Source organism: Thermobia domestica, chromosome 4, assembly GCF_964235325.1.
Source record: "Thermobia domestica chromosome 4, izTheDome1.hap1.1, whole genome shotgun sequence".
Classification (NCBI taxonomy): domain Eukaryota; kingdom Metazoa; phylum Arthropoda; class Insecta; order Zygentoma; family Lepismatidae; genus Thermobia; species Thermobia domestica.
Window position 1 is genome coordinate 11094110 of NC_137457.1, and position 24757 is coordinate 11118866.

General features: G+C 35.3%; 1 protein-coding gene across 8 annotated transcripts in view; it reads left to right on the top strand.

The window, feature by feature from the left end:
• LOC145683247 (carboxypeptidase inhibitor SmCI-like) overlaps positions 1-24757 on the top strand; it is a 94715-nt gene that overhangs the window by 61240 nt on the left and 8718 nt on the right. For 6 of the 8 annotated variants that reach the window (XM_081754618.1, XM_081754614.1, XM_081754617.1 and 3 more), the window contains exons 5-6: positions 11033-11227; positions 21830-22503. In XM_081754618.1, the coding sequence (XP_081610744.1) occupies positions 11033-11227; positions 21830-22014 (380 nt within the window). In that variant the 3' untranslated portion in view covers positions 22015-22503. Of the gene's footprint in view, positions 1-11032; positions 11228-21829; positions 22504-24757 lie in introns of those variants that run through there. The other 2 variants (XM_081754616.1, XM_081754611.1) reach the window with 2 other exon arrangements.

Sequence of the window (24757 nt, forward strand, 5' to 3'; positions counted from 1 at the left end):
TTTCCAATTTTTTTGTTTAAAATTTTTTTGTTTCAAACTAAAAAAACTTTTTGTTTGAAATTTAAGTTTAAAAAATGTTCGAATTTTTTATTTAAAATTTTTTGTTTGAACATTTTTGTTTCGAAATTTTTTCGTTTCAATTTTTTTCATTTTTTTAGTTTGAAAAGTTGAAAAAAAAGTTTTAAATGCCAAGAATCTTTCCTAGAGAACATTGACCAGGGACCTCGTCGCGCATCAAAACCAAATCATCGATCACGTGACTGTACTACACCCGAAGGGTCCTACCAAATTGAAAGGGGATACCCGTCCATACCTTATCAAATAGGATAAATTGAGTCAGTAACCGAACACGTGGTTGTACTTTAAAAAAAAATTGAAAATAGGACCACCGAAACATATTGAGGTCCTGTACTATGCTTCAATTGGACAATTTCAGTGGACCCCCATTGCCAAAATTTAAGAACGGTGCAGCAATATACCCATGTCTTATGATAGGAAATGGACCCCTGTAATCATAGAATCACATCAAAGGGGATAAAATGGACCAAAAACCAAACACGTGGTACAACGTTTATATTTTGGCAATTTTGTACCCCTAAAAGGGAACGATATGGACCATCCAAATTTATCATGATACATATTGAGGTCCTGTACTATAATACCAAATGTTTAAATTGGGCAATTTCCAAAATTTAAGGGGTGGGCCAAGGTACCCCTCCCGGGGTGCACCAATGTACCCATGTCTTATGATAGATAATGGACCCCTATACATAACCATATAACCATATAAGGTAATAGGACCTCATCAAAGGGGGGGGGGGTAAAATGTACCAAATACCAAACACGTGGTTGTACTAAAATTTTGGCAATTTTGTACCCCTAAAAGGGAACGAGGTGGACCACCCAAATTTATCATAATACATGTTAGGGTCCAATACTATAATACCCAATGTTGAAATTGGGCAATTTCCAAAATTTAAAGGGTGGGCCAAGGTACCCCTCCCAATTTTTTAAAGGGGTGCACAAATGTACCTATGTCTTATGAAAGGGAATGGACCCCTATACATGACCATATAACTATATAAGGTAATAGGACCTCATCAAAGGGGATAAAATCGACCAAAAACCAAACACGTGGTACAACGTATTGCTTACGTTTATATTTTTTGGCAATTTTGTACCCCTAGAAGGGAATGAGGTGGACCACCCAAATTTATCATAATACATATTAGGGTCCGGTACTATAATACCCAATGTTTAAATTGGTCAATTTTAAAAATTTAAGGGGTGGGCCAAGGTACCCCTCCCAAATTTTTCAAGGGGTGCATTAATATACCCATGTCTTATGAAATGGAATGGACCCCTGTATACGCCCATATAACCATATAGGGTAATAACACCTCATCAAAGGGGATAAATTAGGTCCAAAACCCCCGAAATTTGACTTTTTGGCAATTTTTTACCCATGAAAGGGAACGACATAGACACCCAATACTGATAGAGGTACATACCATGGTCCTAGGCTACCATACCAAATTTTTAGATTTGGCAATTTCCGAAATTTAAGGGGGGTGGTCCTATGTACCCCTGCCAAAATTTAGGGGGTGGGCCATGGTACCCCTGCCAAAATTTAGAGGGGGTGGTCCTATGTACCCCTAGGTCATTGACCCTGGGCCAGGTCATTGACCTTTGACCCCGGTCATAAAAGAGAGTGAGGATGAGTCATTCGGGCATAACGGGGCCCCTACTACTTACGTTTAGGTGACATATCGATGTTCGAAAGTGTGGGTGGAAAAATTACAGAACTTTCTTCGTTACCTTTATATAACGGTATAAATATGCAGTTTTTTCATTATGAAAATTGCGCAATTCAGTATTCAGTTAAAAGTTCGTATTTCTATCTCACTTGGGTTCAAATATTCGCGTCAGAAGTTTGTTCTTCACTGTTATTTCTCGTTTCTGTTACTTCCCAAAATAAGAGATCATGTTTCTCAACCATATAATGAAAATAATGAGATCAGGTACACAATTTTTCACTCTAATTGTCCATTAAAGATTTTCGTTTTCAAAAATTATCTAATATCCAGAATTAATTTCACAGAAATACATAAATGATGTTTATCACATACACGAATTTTAATATGACAAAATATAATAACAACCAATAACAACTTCATAATACGATTTTTTATACATAATATTTGAACTTGATAATATTTGGACTTGAAAATCATATATGACGTTTCAGGTGGTTAAAATACTTTTTAATATAAATCTTGTATGTAGCTAATTATTTAATGAAAAATTGCCTTTAATGAAAATTTAATGTCCTTATAACGAATGTTTTGAAATGAAAATGAAATGATATCTTTGAGTTTTACGTCCCACAGTTACGCCGGTTAGACTAAAGGAGACGGTGAGGATGAGTAATGAATGAAATGGTGGAATGAAGAAAGTGGGAGAACTCCGAGAAAACCCACGCACACGGTGTTTGTTCACTACAAAGTTCATTTGGCGGGGGCTGGGATCGAAGCCGGGACCCCAAGCACCAGAGGTGAACGCTCTACCACTGAGCCACCGCGGCCCCAACGAATGTTTTATCTATTGTTTTTTATACATGGTTATCTATACCCTAGCCGTCGGGAGTTAGCGACTCCATTGCGTAGTTCCTTCAGCTTAGAGTAAGCCACTACTCCTCCAGGTTCGGGGCTTGTGTCGGGCTGATCACCCGGCATTAAACCTGCGATCAAGCAAAGTGTAAAGACAAGCCTCGTTTGTGTACTCCTTTCTTTGTACTCCGACCTTGCTATGGATGCTTTTGGAAATTGGATTTGTGACTTGGAAGACACATGGACCTGGAGCCATGGGACGGAGGAGAGAAGCGAGGAGGCTCACAACAAAACCGGGTAGATTGGTGGCCTAAACGGTTGGTGGAAGTCTTAAAAGTGAATAATCCATTGACGTTTATTTTTTTCATGGGGTCAACGTGAACCCATGTCTCCGTCTACTTTGAACGTCCAGTGTTGGTGTTGTCCAAGGGTTTGAAAGTATACAAAAAATGTTAAAATATAAAAGAGTAAATAATAATAAAACACAACAAAAAGAAAAAGATCCCCCAAATGTTTCTGTTGTAGGCTGATGGATCTACCTTTTTATTCTACAAGTTGTTTCTTTTAGTTCCATTTTTTTTCGGGGCCATGCATTTCTGTCTCCAGTATTGGTTCTCTTGCACCCCCATTCCCCTTCACCACGCCGGCCCGACACTGATCCTATGATGAAGGCGTACATATTTGAAATCTGGGAAAAAACCGTAAGTTTTCCACACAAGCGCATTTGTGTAAAATTGCGGCTTTCACATAGTTTTCTCTTTATAAATGTATATTTAATACCAAAGTTTATGGGTACTAGAACTATAAAATTGGTTTCGAGCTCACTTTCTCGTAAAACCTCAAACCAAGTGAGAGAGAAACAACTCTCAAGGTGTGTATAGTGCGGAAAAGACAAGTATCATAATTCCTGTAAGCCGGTATCTTGTGATTAAAGATGCTGATAGTGCCAATGCTGAAACAAATCGTCCAAGTTGTATTAAGATTTTGTCTCCTTTTCTCATGAATAAAATTATTACCTATAAGCCGCACAGGTTAAAGATTGCAAGACATTAGGGAAGTACTTATTGGTGGAAATGGTGCGAGAGGCAAACAAAGAAGCTACTCAAATTGACTACTATTGTACCAGTGCATGTGTTGGTATTGTGCTGCCAAAATGTCTTGAACCGTGGCAAAAATGCGAACTAACACCCTCACACACCCACGCGTTGAGCCAATAAGGGTTCAGCTGCTGCTAAGCGAGAGAAAGCGAGTGGAATTCCTTCAGCCGATAGCAGCGCTTGGAACGGAAGACTAGGGATCAAGTCAATGTGGTATATTTATAGAACCCCATCGTCTACTGAACGCCTCACGCGGTGTGATATCATGCTGGGACCTCGTAAACGCTACCAAAGAGAAGAATCAATCAGAGTCACCAGCTTGCTTCGAAAGTAAGAAGTCAGATGAACTCGTTGCTGCTTAGTCATTAATTCTTACTTTCATTTTGTCTACATTTCTTGACAACGTGGACGCTGGTTATTATGCACTCAAAGTCCATTCCTATATTTTCAGTTTCATGTGCTGTTTCAAATATTAACAATTCGGTTAATAACTGTACGTCATGTAATTCGAGTGCTACTCTTAATTGGTGTTCGCAGGTTTCCTTACGAAAATTTTCCTAGACTGACACAAAATTTTACCTTTTCTTATAAAATTTTCCCTAGTTTATTGAGTGTCCAATTCCTAGGACAGAAGACATGTGATAAGATTAATTTAGCTATATTAAAGGAAGTTCCAACCACATTTGTTTTTTTCTTCTTCAGTTATTTTTAACATGAGGCACGGTGGCTCAGTGGTAGAGCGTTCACCTGTGCTGCGTGGGATCCCTGGTTCGATTTCAGTTTGCGCTAAGTGGGCTTTGTGGTGGACAAACACAGTGTTCGTGGGTTTTCATGGTGTTCTCCCATTTCCTCCAACTTTATTTATTCCACAATTGCATTCATTTCTAATCATCACTGTCTCGTTTAGCCTAATTGACATAATCGTGGGACTAAAACTGAAAGATTTCTATTTTATCAAAAAATACACACAAATACATCTACCCAATAATGGGTGCAAATTATGCTACTTTGAAGACACATAAACTATTACTATTGCACTGATTTCTTTCTGAAGAATAAAGAAAAATTAAGCATTTATATTGGTTAATCAGTCTCTGGAGAATTTCCCTGGATTCTTCACGTGTTATCGAAAAACTCCCTTTTTCCCTTTTTACTAAATTCACCTACGAAATTTCCCTAGATTAGGGAAATTTCCCTCAAAGTACCAACACTGCTCTTTATGCGAATTGCGGCCACGATATCTTGGTGTGGAGCTCTGTGCAGCGATTAAGCCCTTTTGTATCAATTGTACGCTCGATCAGTCTGCTTGGTCTCAGACTGTCCAGCCTTTCAAAGTGAGAAATTTATTCGAGAAATATTTATTCTTGAGAATATATCTGCTTCCGTTGCTAAACGTCACTTAAAGGAAAATTTCATTTCCTCCCTTTTTGTGCACCCTTGCTACTGTTTCAGCTATTTTCTGTAAATGTGTGGCAACCAAGACACTCCACGTTTCCATTAAACAGATCTTGTTTTCTACAAAAATAAAAAATTCAGACCCAAGGTCCATCTATTAACGAAACCCCCCAAACTCCAACAGTGTTTTTCTGTTGTGTTCTTCGACAAATTCCAGCTTATAGTCACTCACCCTATATAGTTGGTTTATAATTTAGCCAGTATATACACCAGCTCAATAATATGGCTTTCACAAAAAGAGCAAACTCAATACCTGTTCGTAAGACACTTGCAGTTCCTTTGAAATCTGACATGGTGGAAGATGACCTGATGAATACTGAGTAGACAATAATCGTCTACGTGAAAAGGCACCGTAAATGATGATTTCTGACCTTATATAGCATTTTTACTATTAATATTTTTAAATGTTTAGTTTATTGTTACTATTATTAGTGTTTATTGTTTTTATATATTGCCATTTACAGTATTGTTATAGTTATATGTTTGTTATTTTTATATAATTACTATTTTGTCTCTCTTTAGTTTTTGTATCTATTTTGCAGCAATTTTTTCTTATATTTTAATACATGCATTTTTAAAAGTTATGTAGGATTGTCCGTGTTTTGAATAGTCGTGTTGATCGTGAAGGGAACAAATAGCCTGGATTCTGACGTCAAAGTTAAAACTCAACCAATCAATCAACCAGGTTGTCCGTGTTTATGTACTAGTTTAGATACCGGCTGGAGTATACTCCCTGAAACTTTCTGATTTTGGAGCCTTGTTTTGTATATACTTCTATCTCTTACCTCCCACTCTCTCTCTCTCTCTCTCTCCTCTCTACACACACACACACACACACACACACACACACACACACACACACATATATATATATATATATATATATATATATATATATATATATATTATATCAGAATAAAATCTTTCATTCAAATTGTGCCATTAGTATAATTTACAATTGTAATTATAATTTAAAATTTGTAATTCGCGCCTCTTCCTTTTTATTTATTTATTGAACAAATTCCCAGATACAGCATAACTTTGCCATTTTACACAGGGAAAAGTTATTTGACTTGTGAAAGATGAGTCAGTTATAACAGTGCAACGTAATCTTAGACGTCAGTATGGCGATGAACCTCCTACAGCAAAAACTATCCGCCATTGGCTAAAGTCTTTCAAGGAAACCGGTAATGTTTTAAAAGCAAAATCACCAGGTAGACCGAGAACTTCTGAAGATGTTGAACAGATAGGTGTTTCTTGTGTTCGGAGTCCGAAGAAGTCATTGGACAGACGTAGTCTACAATTACGAGCGCCTAAAGGTACAGTATGATGTTGTGCGTAAAAGCCTTAAATTGTGCGCCTACGAATGGCAACTGTTACATGAAATTAAACCTACTGATAAAATCGAAAGTTGAGTTTGCTGCTGACTTTCTACACAGAATTGATGATGATGTCATTTTTTTTTTAAATTCTTTTTTCTGACGAGGCTACATTTCATGTCAGTGGAACAGTTAATCGTCATTTACGGGAAAGAATCGTCGCGGCGGTTGGGAAGTTACACCTGAAATGTTGGTGAATACGTGGCAAGAAGTGGAATATCGCCTCGACGTCTGCAAGGCCACAAATGGATCCCACGTTGAAGTCTACCAACATTAAACAAAACTTGAAGGAATTCTCTTTTATGATATGTACTCATTGATGTAAGTTTTCATTCATTTCCCAATTAAATTTATACTTAAAACTAGGGAGTTCTTTTTCAAACACCCTGTATATAAAGTTACATCAAAAACGATATGATTTGAATAACTTATTTGGCAAGATTTCCTACTTGTCCACAGCCCTGCACAACTGTATATAATGCAACAGGAAACTTTGTTTTGTAATGACGAGTCATTGGAATGGTCAGTGTCGTGCTTCCGCCACAGAAATGTTTTATAAGAACAAATGGTAATTTCTAAGTTGCACAGAGACAGAAGAAATGTTCTTTCAGTGAACGACGTCATGGCAATTTCCTTTTGAAACATACGATAAAAAAACGATAAAATACTTTGAAGATATTGGATCGGGTATAAACAAACCAACAAGATGGTAAAAAAGTGCTCGTACTGCAAATAATATTGACCAATGAGAGACCTCAATATAAAGTCACAAGAATGCAGAACTAGGAAAGGACGCGATTTAAATATTCAATTTTCAAGAAAATTTATATCGTGTATTGTATCTTAAATTAAATTCTGCAATGGTTTAGTTTTGCTCAATACACTTATCCTTCGTTTTCACGGACCAAAATGGGGCAATAACAGTTCAATGTTATCGGTTCTCACTGAGTCTCGACACTAAATTTACAGTGGATAATTTTTACAATAAACGGAAACTGCACCTTCACTTAAAACATTGTCAAATCTGCAAGTTCAACGTACCTCTATATTCTAAATACACATTTCAAGACAACAAACGCTAATTTAAAACCAGGACTTCGTTACTGAAACTAGAATCAGGTAAACTAATACTAATAATAATTGCCCTAACAAGGTACATTCACGAACTGTTCCCTCGGGCTTCGTGTAAAATTGATTCAAATGCAAAGTTCTCCACGGTACAATATGTGTCGTAGTAGTTTCAGCGGCCCATACCGCTAATTGGCATATTTATGTTTCTTCATATATATCCGAAATTCAATTATACACCACTATAATGCTTGGACACGAAATTGTGTTTAGTTTCTTTAGATGGAACTTGACATGAATGTAGGCATATGTAAAACAAATTCGATCAAGTACTGCTTCTCTGACATACGTTACGCACACCGCCCGCCATCTTGGATCCACCAAATTGGATTCAACTTTCCATTCTTCAAATGAGAATAGGTGTAAATGATACAACAAATTCATGTTCAATTTTCTCGGATATTCACTGATGTAGTGAGTTTTACTATAGCTTGTACCGTTCGGAAGGTATTTCATGTTAAATTCCTCCAGGCATTTAGCGAATAGATATTGCAGAGTAATTTCAGTTGACGTTTCTGATCTTGACAAATTAAAACAAATTTTAGCTGGAAAAGTGCTGTATAAACAAACTCTTTACAACATTGGTGTCGTAATCTTATTACATTTCTGTGAGTGATTACTATTAATTTCTTGCTATACTATAACAAGAAAGTATTGTATTATGTCAAAATGCCTAATGTAAATCCAGATAACACCAGATTTGGGTGAAGATCTACCATTTCCGTATTGACATCAGTGTGTCTATTCAAAGTGCATTTCTTCAACAATAAATCACGTAAAAGATTATATATACACACGGGGATCTGTTAACTTAGTATTTGATTCAATATTCGTGAAGTGCCTGACATTTAATATGCAATACCTTGCATACCGTACAAGTTACGGTAAAAGTCACTACACCAATAAATTTCCGAGAAAATTATAGATGAATTTCTTATATCACTTCCACCTATTCCATTTGAAAAACCGAAAGTTGAATTCAATATGGTAGCCGGGATGGATAACGTGTCAGAGAAGCAATACTTGATCCAATTTGTTTTGCATATGCCAACATTCATATCTAGATCCATCTAAGGAACTGAAAGCAATTCTGTGCCTGAGCGTTATAATAGTATGATTGAATTTCGTATATATGAAGGCCCATTGTGAGCGTGTGTCCTCCCTCACTCCTATTCCACTTGTTTAAAATCTCCAGTCAGCCCCACCGGAAGTGGAATAAGGCTCTATGCACAATACGTTGACGCAAACTTTGTATAATGGTGCTTTTCTTTAACGTGTTGGCAACACTTTACCGTGATGACTTGCCTTACGTGCTCAGAAAACAAAGGGATGTGAAGTGGCTATGATCTTTTAAAAAAAGTAGTTTCATAAGACTTGTTGTCATCGACATTTATTTCTATTGTTTTTGATATTTTGATTACTTTATTTAAATGGTAAATATGTATAAAACTTAATAGTATATATATTATCTACAAATGAACGTTTTCTAATAATATTTTAATATTACTCACTGCCATTAATAGGCGTAGGAAGACGACCACTTTGTGTCGAAGGCGCGAAAGGTTGACACTTCGAGGCAATCACCAGAAAAATGAACAAATATGAAACTCGGGTGTAAAGAAAATCTGTGATTAAACCAGTCATCTTCCACGGTGCTGTGAAATTAACTATATAAATATTTTCTATAGTTAACGCAGTTTCAAGACGTAAATATTATAGTGAAAGTTAGTTAATATATGCGGAAATAATAGAATTTAGTTAAAACCAAGTGAACGCACATCGTGAAAATCTATTGCGTACATGTCTGGTTAACCAGCAACAATGGCTTATTTAGGGGGAGCTTCCGGGCTTAAGCATCCCGAAATCTTACTTACTATAGTAAAGTATATGAAATATCTTGCAGAAGTTTCACATTTTCTGGCAAAGCCCGCCCCCCGAAACTTAGCAAAGCCCTCCCCGAAGCAAAATCGTAAATACGCCACTGACCAGCAAATTCAATCTTTGCAGTTAATCACGTCAATATTAATGGTAAGATAGCAAAAGATATATAGAAAGAAAAACTCATTTGTCGTACTGTCAATTTATCGTATATTAAGTAATTTCACCGTAAATTATTCAATAAGAAGATTCAAGTTGAAGTAACCTGGATGGAGCCTTTAAATTCATCGTTGGAATAAGAAGACAAAACTAAAAGGATTTCTTTTCTATTGAGTTACTCTAAATCCCTTCCAAAACCCCTATGATCAAGGTGTAAAGTGGCGAAGTGTTCAGTGAACTAACGTGTGCTAAGTGGTCGTGCAATACTAATCTTAATATAGGCCGGCAATGAAAATTTAATTCCATTTTAAATTAATTCTTCGTCTTTTTTATTTTTTCTTCTATATTAAATGGGCTAGAAGGTTCTGAAAATATATTGAAATATATGTAACAATAGAAATTTATTAATGAAGGATACACGTAAGTGTGAAATGTAAATCACCTACTGATCAAGTAAAATTTATCCTATTTTGTTTTCAGTTAGGTTTTCCACGTTTCTTAAATCAGTACAGGAATTCTTAGCATTTTGTGTTGGTATTCATAAATACTCTGTAAGCATCAACGATTGACGCGTCAGGGATGGTGGGTAAGTACGAAAGCAACCTCCGCATGAGTTCATTTTGGTTCATGATTTGATTAAGAGCTCCATTTAACTTTTGTTCTAACCACTGCCACCTGCAGAGTTAAGTACTTGTTCTTACTGACCTCTAAATCCATTTTTGGATATAAAATTTAACAGCCCGAACATGGGAAATCGAACCTGGCCGGTCATACCATGAATATGCAAATTAGTAGCATGGGCCGCTAAAATTAGCACAATACACATTGACCTGCTGAGAACTATGCATTTAAATCAATTTTGCACGAATCCGGAGGGGACACTTCGCGAATGTGCCTTGTAAGTGGTTTGCAGTAGAAGCTGCCGAACCAACGACGTATGAATGTTTACAAAGCCGGTTTGATCTCGTCCTCGAAATTGTAATTTCCTCAAACATAAAACATGCGGCTTAATGTAAGCAAAACTCCTGATTCAATACTTTCAAACTGAATCGGTTTGTCTAGATTTTGAGAGTTGCTTCCGTAATCCTTAGATCGTGGTCCGTGAAACTGAGAAATATATATATGTGCTTTTTATCTGATTTCATTACTATTTTGTTTCTTTCTAAAAAAAGTCTTCCCGTTTCTTTGTATGACCGTCTAAGTACTTTTATGTTCGCCCAAAACTGTCTTCTCTTTTTTAAACTATTCTCTATGCATAGAACATAACAAGAAATTCAAATTACTGTACTGATAAAGTAATGACTGAAATTTTTTTGTTCCTTTGCAGCTGAACTAATGCCAATGGTATGCTCAATGCGAGTAATGGAAGACCAGTGTCAGCCACAAAACGGTGAGAAAAATTTGATTCGCTGGTATTACGATTTTGAAAGAAAATCCTGTGAAACATTTTCCCCAGATCCAGAGTGCAGCCCTAGTGAAAACAACTTTGAAACTGAATTCGAGTGTCAACAAATGTGCTCAGGTTAGACTACATCTAAGGATTTAATTGATTTAACATGATTTTAATACCAGCACATTTTGTCCCATCTAGAATAATTACCAGCATTAATTTCGATATTATTTTTTAAAAAAAAATACTCTGATATAGCATACTTTCTCGTACAAGTTATCAATTAACAAAGTACAAAGGTTATTCAATGGTTTAGATACCTCGACTTCCTCCAATCCTAAAATGCGTTAGACTCAGCGTAAGTAAATGTTGAAAACTTGGATTAGAGAAATGATTCAAAAATGAAGTTTCTAGGTTAACGTCTCATGGTTATTTTATGTGGGATAAGGGAAGTATTGCTTAATGAGTGTGAATTATTATGTCTAAGTAACTAATTACCTAACTCTGTTGCCTAAGGAACCCGAAGGGTCAATGCCACATTCACAAAAGCTCTTTATTCATATCTCTCTTTAAACAACTGGATCCAGTTTCTATTTCTATTTCTGTGAGATCCATTTTAATATTGTCCTCCCATCTGCGCTTAGGTATTTCTAATGGACGATTTCCGATTGGATTTCTACTTAAAAGTTTGAAAACGTTCTTATTTTCTTCAAATCTGGCTACATGACCTACCCATCTGAGCTTTCTAGACTTCATGGTTCTAACAACGTTTGGTAAATATGCAGTAAATATGCAGTATAAATTATGCAGTTCTTTGTTATGAAATTTCCGCCATTCCCTGTTCCCGTTCCTTCTGATTCGTAATATTAGTCTCAGGATTTCATTCTCGAGTTCTTTCAGTCTGCGTTCTTCCCTCAGTGTAAGCGACCATATTCCACAACCATACAGCTCAATGACGTGTTATGAAATAATTTGCGAAATTAGAATATGAGACAAAGCTGGAAAATTCCTATAAAATTCACATAGAAGATACTTAGCTCCACTTACTTGCGTACCTTCTGTTGAACCAGCAACTTCTTGCACCACAGTAGCAGAATGTGCTGGTTCTACGATGGAAAATATGCTCAGTAAATTTGTATATTACACCATAGGGAATGCATTGCAGCTGTCCATCATGTTTTAGCTACTTTTTCTGCTATTAGGGTCCAGAAGCAGTTAAAAAAATATTATTGGAAAAGCAGTGTGAGCATTCATAGCACCAAGTGATATATTTGCTTTCTTAATACTGTAATCTTTCTCCATAGTGACAGGAACAGGAGGGTCATTTATGATGATCTCGAAGAAAGAATATTACAAAAGTAACTGAATATAATTTAAATCTTTTGTTCTTCTTGATAGACGATAGAACCGAAACTAGATCACGAAACAAAATGCTACACAATATGGTAATTTCCTTAATCTCAGTATTTTGCCTCATAAATCTCTTCCTTCCTGTGTACTAAATTTAGATACAAATATTCCTGATATTAAAAGAATCTAGAACCTTAATTTAATTTGTTCTCGGTTTGGTCTCATAATAACATCAGTAATCGACTAGAATACACTATAGTAATATTTAGAAAGAAACATTCTGAGATGAACGTTCTGAATGAACACACAGCCGATCGTACATTGCAGAGCGAATATAATATAAACACACAAAATTGTATTTCATTTATTAGCCTCATTCAGCTGTACATTGTTTAGGAAGTCCTAAAGTTTAGATGATTTAAAAAGCATCCATATTTTGTGTTTCTGAAAAATGACCAATAGCCGTCATTAGAGGATAACCCTTGAAGCCGACAGCGCTACTTAACGAACAACTGGCCATTGCTTTCAGCATGGATGTGGTATATAAGCACATAATTGTGGACGAAGATTACAGTTGGGGTACATAAGTTTTTGATATATTTAGTTTACGAAATAAGTCATTGTAGGTATAGTAATCCTAAAAACTCTAATTTAAACTGATTTATTTCTACACCTTTGCTATTACTTTGAAGAAAAAATCATTTATTCATTCAAAAATATTTTGAAGAACCAAATCTAAAAAATTAATATTTCCAACTAACGAATATATATATATATATATATATATATATATATATATATATATATATATATATATATATATATATATATATATATATCGACAACGAAAGTGCAAAATGTCGTCTTCAATTTTTTTTATGGAATTTTACATTTTGAATGCATTCAATTCCCAATATCTGAATCTACGTGTGTGCAAAAGCTTGTAAACTAAAACCTAATAAGAAAAGTGAGAAACCAACTTTTCAAAACCGCATAAGTCATTTCTTGTGGGAAAACCTCATAAAATTATACGAGCTTTTACCCACGTTTATTTTATTTCGTAAATTCATGATTATGAATGATACGAAGTTTTGCCAATGTGTATTTGCGGTAATTTAAACAGATAATCTGTCCGCACTGTACAGTTCTTTGCAACACTGTTTTAGTTCGCGCGTTGACGTGCTAAAAGGAAAGCATAACAAGAGCTATGTTTTACTGTAATAAAACAAAGTATTACCATATTTGCGTTCACTGACTACGTACAGCGAGTGAAGTCTTAGTTGTGTTAATCGCAATACCATAACTGTAAGAAATGATAACTGCAAGAAATCCTTTGCTAATAGAGCAGCATTAATACTTTATCTAAGTTCTAAGTGTTATATAGAAGATCGGAGTGTGCAAGATGTGTTAAATAGAGGAAACGATACGCTACAAGAAATATACGGCAATTGTAATCTGAATAATGTAACCAAAAATACAATTCTTGAGAACAATTCCTTTCATAAATCGGAAGCTTCCTTCCTTTCCCTTGACGATATTCCCATTGTAACTGATGAAGATTTGATATCGATCGGCATAGTTTTAGGAAAGGTTGTTAACATAGAGGTTACTGATCTAGGAATGGCGTTTTATGTTGCAGAAGATGTTGGAGATTTTGAAGATATTGAAGAAACAATTGGAGATGTTGAAGAGATTGCAAAGAAGACCAAGAAGCGAGCTTCACACAATATTCGCAGAGACAGGGAGAAAAATAAACGTCTCTGGATGGAATGGAAAGCATACCTAGGATACAAGAAAGAAGGAAGAAAATTAATGCTTTGTGAAGAACAACCAGCAAGAAAACTAGGACCGATTTGCTCGTCTCAGCAATGTGCTAAATCTAGAGTTCGTCATTTAACATGCTCAGCGAAGAGGAACGGAAAGAGATTTTCTGTACATTTTGGGACTCAATGACTTGGGACATGAGAAAAAATTTTTGTGGCGTCATTAATAGATAATGTAACAACCAAATAAGGGAAAGAAGGTTCTCGGCGAAGTAATACCCTAAAGTACTTCTTAAAGAAAAACTCAGAAAAGTTGCAAGTCGGTAAGATCTTTCTGAACACGTTAGGGGTAAAAGAGTGGAGCGTCAGAGCGTGGGCACAGTGGTAAAGGGAACTGGAATGCATGTCAGTAACGAAGTGATGGAATGCCCAAGGAGGTGTAGGGTAACTTGCAGTATGCGAGATGGGAAACTTTTCTGCGTTCATATATAAATGACTTGCAAAAGTTCCTGCACGTTAGGTCCACTACACACAAACAATATCTTGAGCCTACTTTCAAGAATTTTTTAGATCTATATTTGCACTATAACAGTGCCTTACTAAACACAATATTAAGACTTTGTCTTTACCAATATTTAAAGCAGAATTTGAAAAAAAATTCCATTTTCAAACATTAAAAGCATCAATGTGACATCTGTGTGAAGCATAATTTTGGTAATGTGTCTGATGAAGTGTATAATGAACACATTAGACGTAAGGAACAAGCACGCGAAGAAAAAAATAAAGATAAAATTAATGTAGTAGAACACTCCACGGAAGTAGCTGTATTTAAAATGGATGCACAAGCTGTAAGACTGGCTCCATTTTTGAATGCAACTGCTGTTTATTATAAGACAAAACTCTGTGTCCATAACACCACAATATTTTCTTTAAGTTCAAAGGATGTATCATGATATCTTTGGCATGAAGGGGAGGGTGGAGTAGAGGCAGCAGTGTTTACGTCTATAATAAACTATCATTTAACTTGCTATATTGATTCACACCCCCTCCACGAAGAATATCATCCTGTACAGTGATAACTGCGGATATCAAAACAAAAATGAGTTGCTCTCAAATGCTTTGCTTTGGCTTGCTATGAGCAAAAATGTAGAAATAGAACAGATTTACTTAGATAGAGGTCATACTCAAATTTAAGTAGATTCTGTCCATGCATCAATCAAAAAGAGACTGAAAAATAGGGAGATTCATCTACCCTCAGACTATGTCGCTGTTTACAGAGAATCCAGTCCTAAACAACCTTACAGAGATAAGTATCTAAGCTACAATGATTTCCACGACCACTCTGCTACGACATATTACAGATCGATACCTCCAGTATATAAAACAGGTGATCGAACAGTCAATGATATTTGTAGTCTTCTGTATACAACAGCAGGAGAAATCCACTACAAATTGCACTTTAGTGATGGTTTGATACCTTTGCCCAAACGGGTAAGCAGCGGACCTTTCCCTCCTCTTGAACCTTTGTACAAATCACAAAGGAAGATACGGGAACAGAAATATAATGACTTGCAAGAGTTGAAATTTCTGCTTCCTGAAGAATGTTGGGTTTTTTATGATAATCTTTCTCATTGAATATGGTTACCAGAGCAATTTCATGGTTGTTCCAATTTAGTTCATATTTGTGTAACTGTTTACTGTTAACATTGTTCCAAGAAATTCCATTGTAGAACATGCATATGTTTCAATATTAAACCACTAACAAGTGTAGAAAATATTATTTAAATTACATATATTAAATTTGTCGATTGATTGATTGTATTCGTCCCTTTTCAGCACCGAATTTAAATGATACGGGGAATCCTGCTTAACGTGAGATCCGAACCACATGAACTCCCACCGGGAATAGAACCTGAGTCTCCCGTGCCGAAGGCGAGTACGCTAACCATATTATCATCGGGAAGCTTATATTAAATTTGCAATAAATTAGTATAATATTGATAAAATATAATGGAAATAAATAAAATATTTAGTAAATATTATAGAATTTACTTCTCAAATTAATATTTGGCATCCTCTTACTATCTTTGTATAAAACCACGTAAGTTGGGAGATGAAAAAGAGCAAAAACACGTATCTCAATTTATGAGCAATAAAAAAGTGAAACTATTCCAAAATCGATTACCATTACTTTATTAATCATTTAAAGTATCATCTTGAATTTAACAGTATTTCGAGGTAGAAAAAACTGAGAGCAAAATTTTTTATTGCTCTCCTGAAATGTTTGGTTTTGATGAGTTACAAGGTTTTGCACTTTCGCCGTCGATATTCGTATCATAAAATTGAAACTCATTGAATGGAAAAAGTAATTGAACCACTGATTGGAAAAAGGGAATAAGTACAATTTTTTGCGATTTTAACTTGAGATAGCAGATGTGTTCCTTTGAGATAGTTACATCGTTGAGTAGAAAATAGGAATGTTTGGGCAACTCTATATGACCAATGTAGAAGACAAAATATCTCGCTGATTAGAAAAAGGGAATAACTACGTTTCTTATTTCATTCTTCCAATCACTATAGGATACCACCACAACTGTGAGACTGTGTGTATGTAGACAACCATTAGAGCCCTCTGCTGACGTTACGATACTTCGCATTGTCTTCGCATTGCACAATCTATAGAGAAATATTTGGCCCAATCAGTTACAGATTTACGTGTTTTCAGTGATACAAGTAGTGATCATACAGTACCAAAACTGGAATCATACAACGACATTAATGCTTTTCAGTCTGATCGTGTCATAACGCTTTACCACTGTACAGCAATATTTGCCTGTCAGAGGTCACAGTTTTTACCATGTGACCGAAATTTTGTTATAATCAAACGAGAACTCAAACGACACAATCGCATTTATTTACCAGCACAGTATAACCACATGATTACGAATGCAAGAAATACTGATACTCCATTTCAGGTTTACGAAGTTGTCAATGAAGAAATCTTAGATTTTAAACATTGGTGGTAACCGTTTTACAAGAAATCTTCAGGTAGCATTGTGGACAAAACAGTGAAATTCCAAGTAAGCAAATAGAGACATTGTTTATAAAGCAGAATCTCTAGGTTATGTGCAAGCTCATAAGTTTATCAATGAAGTAAGAACTGATATTTTTCGATTACTCAAAAGTAATGTCACAAACGTTCCACTGCCAACGTCAAAGGCATACGATTGGCAAGTCCCGATCAATCAGAAAAAGATAAACGATTCTTCACAAATCATCAAATGCATACCTGACCAATACAAAAAGTTTTGTAGGATGATTTGTTCATGGAAAACCACTGACCAAGAAACTGCAGAAGACGAAGATGCAGACGGATAGGACCCTATGTAAAGTCATGTAAAGTCATTCTATTTTGACAACGTATTTTACTACGTATTTTTTCAGCTGTCTATTGTATTACTTTTCTTGCTGTACGAATAACACGTGCTTTACCAAAAAAAAAAAAAAAAAAAAAGAAAGAAAAAAAACCGAACGGTGAGAATAACAGTGTTAGAAGCCTAACATAGTGAAGTTCGGATATATATATCCAAGATTAACATACAACATTGTATTTAGCATGTATATTTTCATAGCTTTCTATCATAAACTGCACATTACATGCCCTACACACAATTACAATTGCGTCCAACTCTAATTGATTGGAAAAAGGGAATATTTTTTCCATTTTTAAGCTTATTTAACCCATTGCAGTGCTGCAATACAAGATTCTCCTTCTTGTCTTAGTGTTTGTTAGTTCTTTTGCTACAAGTAATCAATTATACACTTTTTGCAACAAGTACAAACAACGCCTCGGGAAGGTTTTTTTAGCGTTTTTGAAAACTTAGCTCTGATGCACTTATTCCCTTTTTCCAATCAGTGATTCAATTTTCAACTAATATTTCACTTTATTCAATATAAAACCAATTAAATACGCCACCTTCAATAGTTTGACTTAATTCTCCACTAATCTGACAAATTATCTCACAGGTTTCATAGACAATAGTGTCTGTTACCATATATGTAACATATCATATATGTTAACTTAGTTAACTTATATTAAAGATAGTAAATATTGTTAACTGTGAAGAGCGTATTATTATTTTATATGACTTTTTTTTGGTGTAGTTTACTTTTTGTTCAATTCATGTTTCCGGTCTTGCATTCTATATAATTGGTAATTTAAACATATCAGGTTAAAATTATCAAAATTTCTTTTCCATTTTTTCCTTTCCTTAAAATTATATGAGTCATAAGTCCTCCAATATTCTAGTACACAACATACAGGGTGACAGTTTATGAAATACATGAAATAAAACGGAAATTAGTGACACTGTACGTAGTACACAAACTGTATTGTACATTTAAACGGCACTACAGAATTCGAAGTTAGGTTATGACATATTCGATATGTCTGCTATCTCTGGCGCAAACGAACAGCAAAATTCTGCATGACCCGCTGAAGTGTCGGAACATCGATACCTTCTATAATCTGAATGGCAGTTTTCAGCTCGGCAATGGGTTTGGGGTTATTGCTGCACACCTTGTCCTTAACATAAATCCACAAAAATGAGTCACTTAGGTTCAGATCTGGGGAATATGGTGGCCAAGCAAGTCCCCTTCCAGTGGCCTCTGGGTACCCCAGAGCCAGAATACGGTTCCCAAAATACTCCTCCAGGATGTCAAACATTCTCATGGCCCGATAGGTTCGGACTCTGTCTTGTATGAAACATATCTTATCGAGATCAGGATCATTTTGGATAATGGGTATGAAATCATTTTCCGAAACCGTCACGTATCGTGCAGTAGTCACCGTGCTGTCAAGGAATATCGCACCGATTATTCCATGGCTGGACATTGCACACCACATCGCCACCTGTTCAGGGTGGAGAGATGCAGATTCTCAGTCCCCACAAATGGCCGACATCAATACGTTGCGTGCGCATGCGCATACGAATTCTCATCATGCCATGTATCAGCCACGCAGTTTGGATGTCAACACACGAACCGTTCAGAAATTATAACGGTTTAATTTTATTTAGTTGATTAATTGTCACCCTGTAACTGTATTTGTTACAGTACAACGAAAGTAGGTTAATATTCAAGGTATAGCTCCTCCTTTTGGATTGTCTGCAAACTTACTTGTTCCCAGATCATTTATTCCGCATTGATGTTACATCTTGTCCTTAAATATAAAGAAATCAGTTACCGATAGTCTTATCTGCTGGAACATCGTAATTTATTTTCAGGAATAGCACCATGGACCGAAACAAGTGCATATCCAAAGGAGCAAGATCAGATTATGTACAGGCTGTAGCATCAGTTCGATGTAATCAAGCTTCTGATTTTTTTTTTGCATATTTTGAGCCGGATGTGGTATTGCGTTTTTTTTGTTGTAGTTGAGTGCGCTTTCGACTTACAAAAGCAGGATGCTCTAGGCGTAGGGCAGATAACATCAACTTCAACTGTTGAGAATAAAGGTCGGCATTAATGTGACTGCTAGGAACGAATTTCAAGTAATTTATTTTCTCACACTTCTACCACATATAGAACATATCTTTATGCTCGGAACGTATTATTTCCACCACACATGGAGAGTGACTATGACCCTACTTTGATAACTTCCTCTGGAAGGTTCCCCTTGCTCCCCATTGCTCAACCACATTGCACAAAGAAGATATATTTTCCATTAGATCTGACAAGCAGTTTCAGGAAACGAACATGTCACGGATTTTATCGTCAGTTACACATCCCACTGCGCTGAGGTGGGCTGAGCGCACGGGGCAGAATGGTTTAACCGATTCGTGAAATCGTGTATTCGTTGAATTAGGACATATTCTAGGTGGGTTGACTATTGTCATCTGTTGGTAGATCAATTAAGTCATGAGTATGAAATCGGGATTGATTAAACTATTGAAATATTGTGAGTTAATGCGCATTGAGTTGTTGAGAATTACTATATATAGGGTGTCCGAAAGAAATATACCGATTATTGTCTGGATTGAGAATTATTCGATTGAAGAGGTATTTTGATAATACATGTTTCAGAATTAGACGTGATATGTTATTAGCATTTGAAATGTGTTTTCTATTAAATTAATTTTGAATAAATTATTTCGATATTGAAGAATTTTGGAGTTGTATTAAAAATTGAATCAGAGCACAGACTTGACAATTTTGAAATTTAATTAGATTGGAGTTTAATTGAAATGCAATGAAAGTATTAATTAAAAATAAAACAAATATTTTTGACAATTTAGAATTAGACTCAATGAATATAGTCTTGATAATAAAATTTTTGGATAAAAAAAGATTTTTGTGATTAGGAATTAATTCCGAAATTTTAATATTAAAAGAGAATAGGATCGGTCTTTCTTATAAATATTAAATTCATTTATTCAAATATTTTAATTAATAATATATATATAATTACATTCAGAGTTCAGCTTTATTTAATTTATTAATTGCGGATATACTCATTTATTAGTTATTGGTTGTTGTTGATTTACAAAGTGTATATGCGTCATTCTAACGCATTGGTGCATACACACTATTCTGAACTTGTTACTATTATAATAAAAATCGTTATCCAAAATTGAAATTTGTGTTGTTATTTCATTTATATTTGAATATATGTATTTATTGTGGTTTTTTTTCTAAGAGGAGTATTGGATTGTTTGATAAGAGTATTAGTCAACTTGAATCTGGAGAAGCGTTGAGGTCCTTTGACACTAGTTCCGTTTTCTAGGGAATTGCTGGGTGCAGCTCAGAATTAATTTATTTATATTTTATTTTTATTCTGAATTCTTTCCGGTTCTAGCCCAGGGGGACAGGAGCGTTACACCAAGTTTAAGTTAAGCAGTAACAGTTCATGAATCAGACCTTGTTAGTCACTGCCACTAAAAACTGAATGTAGATATTGATAAAGTGGCGACCTCTGTGTTGGATAGTCCTCCTGCTTCTCTATCTCTATGTTAGTTTGTTCTTGTATTAACAGTCTATTAAGGCGTATACACTGAGCCTACTCTTTGGGCTTTTTGTTACAGTACATCTTTGTTACTCTACACTGATTATGTATGCTTTTTATATTTGTCCTAAATTATTACTGGAAGAAGCCATAGTAGTACAGTAGTAGTGTGCTCATATTTGGTACAGAGGGTTTCTGGGTCAATCCCAGAACGTATGATTTTCTGTTGGACTACACCGTACTTATTGGTTTTATATGGATTCTCTTCTTTCTTCCTACATTTTCAACCCCAAATTTTATCATACTCACTCATTGCCATTAAATGATCAATAATTCGGCCCTTAAAAGATAACTTTGGACCAAAAACTGCTACATTTTCTCTTGCTCAACTTTACTCTCCGGTGTTAGACCACTTATGTATGAAGAAATTGTCGGTTAAGTATTAATTTGTGATATCAATTAAAATATTTTTCAAATATCTACTAAACCGTAATGAACAGTAAACCTCATTGTTTCATTTTCTCTTATTTAAATAGTACATATATCCTAATGATATTAGAGGTTAAATTTGAAGTCGAATCATGTGAGAAATATATTTGTTGTTTCTCCTTTCTTCAGAGGATTCAGCGTGGTACTGCAATCAGAAGCCAGATCCTGGTGCTTGCCGAGCCAATCACATCCGATGGTTTTACAACTCAACGAAGAAGAAATGTGAGAGTTTTATGTACGGAGGATGTGCTGGGAATTCAAACAATTTTTACAGTGAAGAGTTTTGTATGGACAAATGTGATACTGGTATTTGAATACACCGTTGTATAAATTAAATATAATAGTTACACTGGAAACTCACGGAGAATTTACCAACCATCTTAGTTTTGGAAATAGCACTTCGTGTCGTAAATATCATAGTAAAGTTTAAAAGAATATATAATATAAGGGAAGAGATGACTGACAAATTTTCATACTGTCTTACGAATGCAAATATCTACTCAATGCACTTTGATGCACTTGATTATGACTAATTAATTAAGATCAATATGTATCTGAAGTTATATTACCACAGAACTCACTAATTAACAGAAAACGGAATTTTAATTTGAGGGGAAAGTTGTAAACAGCTGTTTTTTATTATTTCTCATAAAATGTACTAGTGCTGCAGTAGCGACCTCTATTAGTTGATATGTAAAGCACTATGTAAAATAAAGTAATTTTTGATTTCTTTTATTTCATTATTTGTAAGTTCTGTGGAAGTGAAATGTTGGACACTGATTAAACTTAATTAGGTAATCATATGCCATTGTGTTCAACTTGTCGAGACATCTGAATTTCTAAGATATTATGTGAACAGCTCTAATCAGTTTTTTTTCGAGATGTAATACAGATCAGTTTTAGAATTTGTTGATATACAATTCAGGGCATAAGTGTCAATTTGAGAAACTACAAGTCTTGGTCATATCTCCGTCGAAATTTCTGAGATTTCTGTGTTGATCAAGTCAAGATGTTTGGAAAAACGTAAAAGGTGAAATTGTAGCTACACATTAATATCTTGCACCATCAGATAAATAGTTCCCTTTGTGATACGAGACGATAACTGCAACGATGGTGAATGTACCTTATTGTGAGAGTTGAGTTTAACTTCTATACTTCTTGAAGTAACCTAATCATTTCTTACACAATGCTATCGTTTCTAATACAGTTGTCTCCTCTACCCAATCATCAATAAACTAAATGGACAGAGCGAAAATCAAACAGTAAGCCGATTGTTTATAAATGCAATTGCAAGTACCAAGCATCGTTGATTGTTTTGCAAATAGACTACAAGGGAATCTCTAAATCTACCTGAACATTGCAAGATCTTTCAAGATTTCATTCTTATACATCATTTCTGTCGACCCTTTTATCTTCCCAAAATTTCCTACATGTCTTTACTTCACACTTTAATTGCATGTTGCATTCCTCTGCTTCGTTTCCTTTTCTTCATTTTTAAACCCAATTTCCTACAAACCTTTCTGTGGATCCATTATTCTAAATATTTTCCTCTTTCTCATAGCTCTTCTCTTTCTACCACACTTCCTGAGCTCTCACAACTACTTCATCCTTATCTTCTTCACTAACAATTTTACAAATTGCGTTCAGCTAAGTCACTCGCATCTTTCATTTATACAAGATGTTTATCTACCAACTCTTCTCTGGTTCCTTTATCACAAATCATTTCCTGCCGAAGGCCGCGGTGGCTCAGTGGTACAATGTTCACCTCCGATGCTTGGGGTCCCTGGTTCGATCCCAGCTCGCACCGTGTGGACTTTGTGGTGGACAAACACCGCGCTCGTGAGTTTTCTCGGGGTTCTCCCGTTTCCTCCCACTTTCTTCATTTCGCCATTTTCATTCATTTCTCATAACCACCGTCGCCTTTAGCCTAACCCGCATAAATGTGGGACGTAAAACTGATATATTTCATATTTCATTTTTTCATTTCCTGCCATCCATTTCTTCTTTCGTCTTCTAGCTTATTTCCCTAGCTTTCTTCTTCTCCATTCTCTCCCATCACTTTATCTGGCCATTTCGCTACTCATGCGTACATGTGTATCTTTTATATATCGTTTTCTTAACTTCTTTAATTAATCTTGTTATTCTACAAACCGTTTTCTGTTCTCATCCTCCTAAATTATTTACTCCCCAGAGTTGCTGCTTTTCCTCTACCACATTTCCATAGCTTTCATCTTACTCATCACACACTCTCTCTCTTCTTATGCTGTATCCGAACTTGCCTCTTTGAGTTCTTCTTCTTCATTTCCTTTCACCTTGTATTCTTTCCTTTCCTGTACCAGTTTGTTTACTTCCTTTTTTGATTTCACTCCAGTAAAGCAATTTCTCCCATTTGTTTCTCCTTTTTTCTTCTTCCATGCTTCTTATGCTTTCAATTTCTACCTCATTCTCTTTTTTCTATTTTCTAGACGATTCTATTTCCGCACTTACTATTTTGGTATTAATAAACATTTAATAAACTCGTTTACTAAACATTTATCTGCAAACTTTTCTCTGGTTCTATAGCCTTTGTTTAAACTTACTGCACTTCCAAACATTTCCTCCATCTCCATTACTACATTCTCTTGCTTTCTTTCCTCTTATCCAATATCTTCCCTAATTATCTGCCTGCGTTCTGTACATCGTTTCTTTCCTTGCTTTATTATTTTTTTTATCTACTAACTCTTACACGATAGCATTCTTGTAAATAATTACTTTCTATCATTGTTTTATTTATAATGTGTAACATTTGCCAAACATTCTTCAACTACTTAGTCTCGTTACCCCTTCTTTTTCCACCCAATTCTCTACGTGCTTATTAGTTTGTGTATTTCACTTTCCCTCGTCCATTAAACCTACTTATCTGTTACTCTTTCTCGTTCCATTATCCTAAATCATTCCTTCTCTGCTTTGGTACATTTCTCTAGCACACTTTTATATCTATCTTCTTCGACTTCATGCATTTCCCTCCTTTGCCCTAGCCTTTTAGTTACCTACACTTTCCTGGTTTCGTTCTCCTAT